We start from the raw sequence: 10,289 nt of genomic DNA, 5'->3' as shown, positions 1-10,289 counted from the left end.
CACAACACACACACAAACATACTCACACACGCGCGCACACACAGACACACGCACACAGGTTCCCTGTAGTCATTATCTTCTCCTGTGCACATCAAATTGGTGTGTACAAAAATTATGGGATTGTTTCACTGTTAACCTCTTTGCTCCCATGATTGTTGATTGAATGTCATCAGGGATTGATTGTTGATTGAATGTCATGAGGGATTGATTGTTGATTGAATGTCATCAAAGATTGATTGTTGATTGGGTGTCATCAAAGATTAATTGTTGATTGAATGTCATCAGGGATTGATTGTTGATTGAATGTCATTAAAGATTGATTGTTGATTGGATGTCATCGAAGATTGATTGTTGATTGGATGTCATCAAAGATTGATTGTTGATTGGATGTCATCAAAGTTTGATTGATGATTGGATGTCATCAAAGATTGATTGTTGATTGGATGTCATCAAAGATTGATTGTCGATTGAATGTCATCAAAGATTGATTGTTGATTGGATGTCATCAAAGATTGATTGTTGATTGGATGTCATCATTTCTACTCAGGGTTGAATGTTGTACTTGCACATTACTACGGCTGTATTGTGTCGTGTACGTGTTGTACATTACGACAGCTGTATGTGTGTATATATATATACTCCATACACATATATATATTGTACTGTACAGAAACGTATTACTCGGGCGCTCCAGAAAGTCGTATGAAAATGGTCCCAAGTAAAACAGTACAAGCTCTCTGACTATCTGACCATTAGTGGTAACGGTAGCCAGACTTGACCAGGCCAAGCTCACTTGTTCCTTCACCGGTGCTTCGGGACAGCCCTCATGGAGTTACGAACACAGTCGCAGTTGTCCAAGATGGCCACCCGTTGTGGAGGAGACAAGTAGTTGTGTTGGACGGGTGGACGTCTTACTCAGCGTTATTCTAATACAATATGATCGCTTGTAAGAACAAGGGGGCTAGCCGAAAAATGCTGTTTTGAGAAAAACAAAGGTAAAGTTTCTGCCCCTTGTTCAGTCTCTATGAAAGACAAGGAGAGTTTTTCCCTCTATCCAAACAAATCTACACACCAATGAAACCAAACTTCTCCTATAGACAGGGCAATGCCCATTTTTGGTGCAGGTCAAGATTTGTGGAAACCCCCAAAATCTGGGATAGCCCGCTTGTCCTTAAAAGCGACCTTATATTTTCTTTTAATGCAAGGAAGGAAGTGGGAAGCTTGTCCAGGTGTTTGTGTCGCCACGTGTTGGTGAGAGCAGGTTTGCCTGTTGTATTGGTGTGTGACGTTAGGTGGGGCATGTGTTGATAGATCTATGTGGAGCTTGTGTTGATAGATCTATGTGGAGCATGTGTTGATAGATCTATGTGGAGCATGTGTTGATAGATCTATGTGGAGCATGTGTTGATAGATCTATGTGGAGCATGTGTTGATAGATCTATGTGGAGCATGTGTTGATAGATTTATGTGGAGCATGTATGATAGATCTATGTGGAGCATGTATTGATAGATCTATGTGGAGCATGTGTTGATAGATCTATGTGGAGCATGTGTTGATAGATCTATGTGGAGCATGTGTTGATAGATCTATGTGGAGCATGTGTTGATAGATCTCCCGTTTCAGTATGGATCTGTGGTTACTGTATGACATGGTGAAGGTTTCTGACATGCCGGCATGTCTTCACTACTCAGGTACGGCACCCACCTCTGTGGACTGGTGGCTGTGGTGTGCCCGTTAGAAACTTTGTTGTCGCACGCAGGACATCAGAGTTTGATTCCCGAGTGGGGGACATTTTATGGAGTATCTCGGTTCTTCTGATGGGTTGTGGTATCCATCTCAGCCCAGGTTGGCCTGGGCAGGCAGGGTCGGAGCGTGTCTACTAAATGAGCCAAATTGTGTCGATGGGGGCTTAAAAACACCTAGTTGAAACCTGGACATGTCTCTTGTTTGTTTGTTGCCCTACAGTTGTATATATAGAATTTTCTACCATGTGCTTTTGTTTATAGAATTTTTATAATAAATTTTATGCATATTACCAGATATCTGTTCGTAATTGTTATTTATTTTTGTGTCCACAAGTCTGTCTGTCTTATTGTCTGTGTGTATGAAGGTACCTGGTAAAATTATAATACATGTGGTATATATATTATGTTAGGCAACGTGATGAAATCGGTGGATGGTACTGAAAACGTGGATTAAAGGCATAAAAGATGTCAATGTTCAGTTTCCACAGACTCTCAAGCTAAGGAAAAAACTCAACTTTGGTGGCCATTTTCCATTTCTCGCTAACCTTAGCTCTGAAATCAGGTGGCCTCCCACATCCTTCAATCGCCAATGTCTTGACTTATATCCAAGATAAATGGATATTTTTTTCATTAAACACACGGCAAATCGACAGGCTTTAAGATGATATCAATAACTTCTTATGGCCCCAAATTGACGAGCGCCTGATTCCACCGCGTGGTGACACATATATGACAGGTAGCGGTGGAGAGCTTTTCTAGGGTCCTATACTCAACACCAGGGTGGAACAGGTGAAGTGGAAATGATGAAATTATGTATATTTAGATCTAGGAGCACACACATTGCTGCGACTGGAAGCCGTCAAAGCAACACATGAGCACGGAACACCCAGGCTTTTCCACATAACTGCCACTGACAGAAGCTAGTGTGAGACATGATTATTGTGTGCTTGTGCTCACTAAATTTGGTAAAGAAATCGAGCAAACTGTTGAAATGAAATCTTTAAGTTACATTCTCTTAATATGTGAGGCATCGTGGTGAAATCAAGCGCTCGTCAAAATAATGAAATATTTTAAAAAGTGCATTTATCCTCTAGTTTGGCAATTTTTATCGAAATTTTGTTTTTTGGCTAAACAACTGTTATGTTCATATGAAAACACATTTCCATAATTTTACTGAAAGACCTTGTTTAAAGTCACATAATATGTAATTTTCAGTTTTCAAGGACTCTTAAGCTCTTGAAGTTACCAAACTTTGGCGGCCATTTTCTCGCTAATATTACTTCTGCTACCAGGCGACCCCCACGTCTTTCAGTCGCAAATATCTCCACTTCTAGTCAAGATAAATGGATATTTTTTTAATTGAAAGCAAAGCAAATGAACAACCTTTAAGACGACACCAATAAATTAATACGCCCAAAAAACTGACAAGCGCCTGATTCCACTGCGTCGTGACACATATAATACAGGGTGATTGAAAAAGAATGAACCGATTTTATGAGGCATTGCTTCAGTTCTCAAGCATCGTTATGGAATGAGTCAGTGACCCTTTGAAAGAGGGGTTTTCTAACTTAGCTGTTACAGGTGACCATTCGAAAGAGGAGTTATCCAACTTAGCTGTTACAGGGGGTGCTGTTGTCGCATGGTTCTTCCTTGGAAGGAAATACCATTAAAAGACAAACCTATCTCGGTATACTCCCAAACTGGCTCTTCACATCGCTGCAAGCAGATTCGCATGACTTCATTTTTCAACAAGATGGAACACTGCCCCGTTGGCATCTGATGGTTCGAGCTGTTTAAGATTTTAAAAAGTGCCCAGCACTGAACTGTTGGGAAACAGGCCCAAGACCTTGCCCTCTGTGCTTGGCCTGACAGATTCCGAAACCTCAGCCGGGGGATTTTTTTGTATGTAAAAAATTTATGTTCCACCATTACCCACGAACCTCGATGACCTTAGATATATGTATCGAATAACAACAGTGATCAACTCTGTGGACCATGGTTTGCTGAGATGTGTTGGGAAGAATTCTGTACCGTGTATGGCATTGATGTTGCCCATGCTACTGGGGGTGGCCACATTGAACACTTACAGGGAATCAAAGTTGACAGTGAGAACAACACTTGTAAGACAGGGAATAAAAGTTGACAGTGAGTACAGTACTTGTGACTTAGCTAAGGGTTTTCTATTGCTTTTCCTTTATTCTTTTTTAATAACCCTGTAGACAGTTGGGCACATGAACACAGCAAAATCGAAATCACTGACAGCTCGTACCGTACAATTTGCTTTTTCCGGACTGATATCTTTTTATTTTTTGTTACTAGACGGTTTAGCCGAATCATGGCTGTCTCAAACACAATATAATAACTTAGATCTAATTGTCTTTGAGTTATCCGTGCTCAACTCATTATTTGTAGATTTTATATAGATCTATTATATCTAGATCTAGTAGTGCTAATATAAATACACACACGCACAGACACGCACGCACGCGCACACACACACACACACACACACACACACACACTGTATGCTGTTTTCCGCGTCGAGGGTGCTAAATAAGGGAAGCAACTCGTATTGGTAAATGTAGAGCTGATATATAACTAAGTAGGTTCCCTTTACGACCCCCCCCCCCCGTTCCAAGCTGGCCGCGGAAACGAATAAACAGAAACAGATCGAGATTGTTCAAGTTTCACAGACGAAGATGGGTGGCCGGAAAAGGACCACAGTCACATCCCCACAAGCATACAACAACTAAAATAGGCCAACACAAAATGTATGGACCCGGGAAACACGGAACGAAAGGCGTGGGAGCTTTTTCTAGCAGACGACACGGCAGTAAGGAAAAAGGGCTAGATTATCCAGATCTAGAAGTCGAATCTTACCCCGATTGTCTGTCGATATTGGTGAATAAACTTAGCTTTTTGGCTTGTAGCTTCAGGATTATAAACTCTCTTGCACCTCGTAGAGAAAATCTAGCCAGATAAAGTAAAACATTTGTAAGAGATTTAAACTAAACTCTTGAGTTTGACCACTGTGGTACTGAGAGTGATGTTTTACTCATCAATATTGACGAATAATCAAATCGGGGATTTCTATGTCAGGACTTACAGCATCAGATCCAAAACAAATAAATATATTTTGACCATCCAAAAAATCTCCAGTAAAATCAATTGATTATTCAAGGCTTGTTCATGACATCAAGGCTATAATTTTATTAATTTGTATAATTTTGACCAAGCACTGGCTTTATGATCTATTCAGCCCAGTTCTGCTGAAAACACCGGAAGTTCGGTGTCTGTTCAATATTAATATTTTGCTTGGGATTTACCGTTTTTGTAAGCCTACTGGCTACTTGCGCTTTAGTGGAAACTTTTTCTGCTTTTTTGGGGGGGATGCTAAAAATCGAACGCACTGAAAAAGACAATGTGACAATTTCAATGGATGTGTTTCTTCCAGTTTTTTTGCTATATCTGATGCAATTTAGGTCTTTTGTGCGATAAAAAGACGCCCTGTTAGTTGCCAGGTGTTGCCAGATTGAGAGTGTTTGTCGAAACTTTGGTGGCTTTTGTATACAATTGAGTAAATCTGGGTTCGATAGTAACCGTTTTGAGAGAGAGAGATTTGTGTTTTTCTGCTTTTCTACATCCTAGTGATCCCAATCTTACTTGTGCAGTTGTTTAAAGACAGATTTTGGTCGACTGTGTGATCCAGCAACTCCTAGATCTAGAGATCTAGGTCTGTAGATTAAATCTCTATTGTTCGAATGGAGAGTTTTCATGCAAACTGAATGATCTGTGTGGAGTATGGAAGTTCTTGCACTGGCACAGGTGAAGGATCTGCACTTGTTTAGACCTAGAGATATCTAGATTCTAGGTTCTAGTTAGATCTGGTCTTGCAGAATTTTAGCTCAATTGCTATGGAACGAAATGGTGAAGGACAAGGAAGGGGAGAGACGGAAGTTGTCAAACATGAACAAGACTTTGTCTCTGACAGTATAGGACTACAGATTTCGACAGAGATGGATCCATCTGTCGTGAGAACAGAGCAGAATGTTTTCTCAACAGGTGGGGAGGGTTTTGTGGATGGTGGAGGTGGGGAGGGGTTTGTGGATGGTGCAAGCGGAGCAGAGGCTGCACCCTCCCATGAGCAGAGATGGCGTTCCGGTGATGTTGAGAGTTTGTCCAATGGTTTAGACTCTGAGAGAACTTTTGGAAACTTTAAAGAAACAGCTGCTGTCAACGGAGTGGAAAAACGTTTGGTCATTATTGATGAAAAACCCTCTGTCATTGCCGAGGAAAAACTTTCCCACACCATTTCTGAAAAACATTCTTTCCCTGATGCTGAAAAGCCTGTTATTCAAAATGAAAAATCTTCTGACAGAGTTTTTGCTGCTTCCGCATTTGAAGATACCAGTAGCAGCTGTGGAGACCATGTGCATCCTGTCTCGTCATCTCACTCTGCTGTCATTGATGTTCCGACTGTGGGCAAAATTGAAAACATGGACGATGGAAATAAAGGTAAGATTGCCTTGAACACACTACATTTTTTTAAGAGAGCGAGGAATGGAAGCTGGTTTTGTCTGCTCTGCTTGTAATTTTTAACTCAGTTAGCCCCGGTCCTGAACATACTCGGGATATCGGCTCGGTCCTGGTCCTCTACATTGTCAGGGTCAGGATTTCGGGTTTTTTTTCAAGTTGAATCGGTTTCTTAGCTTGAAATGAATTCTTTTCTGCAAATATTGGAAGTCGTGTTTAGAGGTCTTTGTAACTCCTAAACCTAGTTTCACTTTCACTTTGGAGACCTGTAACGTTCCAGCGAATGGCATCTGATGTGTATCAGTTTGAGGAAGAGGCTACTCTGTTGCATGCGGGTGACCTAGTTCTATTCCCGAATTGGGGAGAATTTTTATAATAGAGGTTTGTAAACTGTCTGTTTCCATCTCAGTCCAGGTTAGATTTTTTTTCGGTTGAAAGAGCTATGTTTTCAATTTGGAGGGATTGCTCACAAGTAAAGAGCCAGGGAATAGTCAAGTAAAGAGTCAGGGAATAGTAAGTAAAGAGCCAGGGCTGTTTTCTTTGGGTTTACCTCTAAGCTGTTTTTGGATTTTTTAACCATTCGGTTTTTATGCGGATTATTCTGTAAAAAGCTTACTTACCATGTTTTATTTTTAAGATAAAGATATGAAACTGTCCCTCTTTATTCTTTATTGTGTGCTACAAACGGGGGATATTGAAAGGAGAAAATAGTATGTTGAGTATGAGTCTTGCCACAGCAAAGCCGTGTCTTTTCATTTTTTAGTCAGTGCTTTTGTAAGATTTGTGTATGGGGGAAAGGAATTGGGAGGGGGGGGGGTGCAGAGCTCCTAATTGAAGCATTGTTTGGACAGTTTGATGGTGGGGTTGCAAGTGGTCACTGACTGACATAGCATGGAACTTTTATCTTGGGTCCGGCCAAATTTGACACCAGTTTTACCTGAAAGATTTGAAAATGAACCAGGAAGTTGATTTTTTCAGGGGTTTTCACTCTTGTATTTTTTTCTACCGGCGTCTGTGGTGTAGCGGTAAAGTGCTTCGCTGTTGCAGGCAGGAAAGCCCAGTTCTATTCCCTAGTGGGGAGAATTTTTTTTGATGTATGGGGTGTTCCGACCCCGACAGGCAGAGTGGCTAGTCCCGACTTTTTTTGTACAGGATCTTAACTTTGTCAACAGGGGCTTGAAAACACATTCATTAAAAAAATTTTTTATTTTGACAGATGGTGCAGCGGATGTGGACCCTGAGATAACTGTACCCTCCAGCACGGGGGGGAGGGAGAAGAAACGGCGGGGGGGAGGGGCGGGCAGGGGGCGTGGTGGGTCGACAGGCAGGGGGCGTGGTGGGTCGAGGGGTAGAGGTAGGAGGCCGCGGGGTGGGGGAACAGGCAGGGGGCGGGGTGGGGCGGCAGGCAGGGAGAAAAGACAACAGTCGTCTGAGCCATCAGTGGCTGCAGAGTCGGGGGTCGATGGCACTGTAAAACCTCGTGGTGGGCGTGGAAGGGGCGGGGCCAGGAGGGGGCGTGGCCGTGGGAAGAGGAAGTCGTCTTCCACCTCAGAGGGTCAAGGCCCGGGTGGCAACAAAGGTGATGATTCGGCGACGGTCGAGGGCCAGGGAGGGGAGACAAGTGGCCGGGAGGAAAAGCTCAAGGAGGCAGCAGCCAAGACCCGGAGAAAACGTTCTGAGAACCCTTCGGGATCGCGGAGGGGGAGGGGGAGGGGCAAGAAAAATTCCTTACCTCCTAGCTGGGAGCGGGACGAAGAGGACGAGTTTTTCCGGACGAATGTTCGCGTGAAGCCAGAGCCGCCTGCAGCGGGTGGCCAGGCCGCGGAGAAGCCCCACCAGTGTGAGTTCTGTGGCGCACGTTTCTCGCAGCGAGGAAACCTCAAGTCTCACACCCGCGTGCACACCGGAGAGCGACCCTTCATCTGTAAGTTTTGCGGGAAGGCGTTTGCCGATCAAAGCAACAGGAAGCTGCACGAACGTCTTCACGTGGGCGACAAGCGCTACGTCTGCGACTTCTGCGGCCGTCGGTTCATCTCAAGTGGCGTGCTGAAGAAACACGTGCGGCAGCACACGGGGGAGAAGCCGTACACGTGTGACGTCTGCGGGAAGTCCTTCGCTCAGACCGAGTACCTCAGCATGCACCGCAGGATTCACAAGGGGGATAAGCCCTGGGAGTGCGACCTCTGTGGGGTCAAGTTCATCCGCAACTGCCACCTGCTGCGCCACAAGAAGATCCACAAGGGAGAGAAGCCTTTTCAATGTGACATTTGTCAGGCCAAGTTCTCGAGACGCTGCAATATGAACACGCACAGGAAGTCCCACCTGAAAGGAAAGCCAGCGGAGAAGGAGGTGGTTGAGGGAGCGAGCTCAGCGTGGGAGTCACAGGGCACAGGTTCGGTGACTGGCTCAGCGTGGCTAAAAGATCCTATGTATTATCTGTGGCAGCGTGTGTCTGGCCAGGAGCCACAAGCCCAGCTCTCACAAGTGGAGAGAGCCCCAGAGGTCGTGACCTCCACCCCCAGCGCCGGCCCTCACCTGCTGGGAAATAACACGCGCAGCGCTGTTTCACACACGGCTGTCAGCAACACACTGACTGCCCTGTCGCAGACACCACTACACAACACACATCCCCCTGTGTCGCAGACACCACTACACAACACACATCCCCCTGTGTCGCAGACACCACTACACAACACACATCCCCCTGTGTCGCAGACACCACTACACAACACACATCCCCCTGTGTCGCAGACACCCGTACACAACACACATCCCCCTGTGTCGCAGACACCCGTACACAACACACATCCCTCTGTGTCACACACATCTGTCAACAACACGCATCCCCCTGTGTTACACACACCTCTCAACAACACACATCCCTCTGTGTCACACCCACCTGTGTCGCACACATCTGTCAACAACACACAGCCTTCTGTGTCGCACACACCTCTGAACACACAACACACCATCCCCCACTCACACATCAACAACACACACAGCCCGGCGGCCAGCCCTCTCTCCCCTCTCAATTTCTCCCACAATTCCCCTGTGTTGAGCAGCGCCTGCGGTGCATTAGACTACACTCGACCGTCTGGCGACCAGCATCGCCTGAGCGGCCTTGTGGGATACACGGGCGAGTTCGGTGCGACGTCAGACGTCTGTTTCCCGTCGCCGTGGTCGGCTCCTGAGCCCACGCACGGGTCAAACTCTGAGGTGTGTCAGGTGAGTGGGCGAGACGATTCCTTCTCTCCGCCCGGCCACTTGTCCAGTCCCCTCATGCCCTACACGCTGCCTGCTCCAATGTCGACTCTACACGGTACACACTCGCTTCCAATGACACACACGACACACCCCTTGCCAACGACACACGCCCTCCCAACAACACACGCCCTCTCAACGACACACGCCCTCCCAACGCCGCACACAACACACATGCTCCCAACAACACATGCGTCCAGCGCGGGCTCCCCCCACCTCCCGCACCCCCCGGGGACTACCGGCGTTGTTTTCCCCGACAGGAACCAAGCCATGTTGTCCCTGACCCCCGCACCCCCCTACCGACTCCCCCCGGGAAGAGCAGACGCGTCGGATGTGTGTTACCCCAGCACCACTGGCACGCGTCGTGACCCCACACACAAGTTTGTGAATTCCCCGGACCAGTGCCGAGCCCCGGGGGTCGTGTACCCTCCGACCTCCAGCGAGCCGTGTCGGGCCCGACTCCTGCAGTCCCCGGCGGATGGCTCTGTCACTGAGGTCAGAGGTCGGCCGGCAAGGGCAGACTCCGGGTGGCCTTCCGACACAGAGCCCGACGACGGGGTCAAAGGTGGCGGCACGCTGGGCTCAGGGTCAGGGTCAGTGGGTCAACTGTCGGGGGACAAGGGGAACGTGCGTTTTGCGGCAAGTGTGTCGGAGGGCGGCAGTGGCCTCGGTAACGAAGGTTTACCTGCCCGCTCAGGGGACACGGGCAGTGATTGCCCCGCTGGCAAAACCGTCAGTGGGGGAGGTGG

General features: G+C 46.5%; 2 protein-coding genes across 2 annotated transcripts in view; both read left to right on the top strand.

The window, feature by feature from the left end:
* Positions 1-4,858: 4,858 nt before the first annotated feature.
* LOC118478525 lies at positions 4,859-7,958 on the top strand. Its single transcript, XM_035972310.1, has 3 exons — positions 4,859-6,261; positions 7,496-7,591; positions 7,888-7,958. The coding sequence occupies exons 1-3, from the start codon at positions 5,661-5,663 to the stop codon at positions 7,956-7,958; spliced, it is 768 nt and encodes a 255-aa protein (XP_035828203.1). The 5' UTR covers positions 4,859-5,660.
* Positions 7,959-8,082: 124 nt separating this feature from the next.
* LOC118478524 overlaps positions 8,083-10,289 on the top strand; it is a gene marked incomplete at its 5' end in the record, with an annotated part of 3,661 nt that continues 1,454 nt past the window's right edge. Inside the window, 1 exon segment of the mRNA XM_035972309.1 lies at positions 8,083-10,285. Coding sequence (XP_035828202.1) covers positions 8,083-10,285 — 2,203 coding nt within the window.

This window comes from Aplysia californica, unplaced genomic scaffold, assembly GCF_000002075.1.
Source record: "Aplysia californica isolate F4 #8 unplaced genomic scaffold, AplCal3.0 scaffold00646, whole genome shotgun sequence".
Classification (NCBI taxonomy): Eukaryota; Metazoa; Mollusca; class Gastropoda; order Aplysiida; family Aplysiidae; genus Aplysia; species Aplysia californica.
This window is presented reverse-complemented; position numbering and strand designations above follow the sequence as displayed.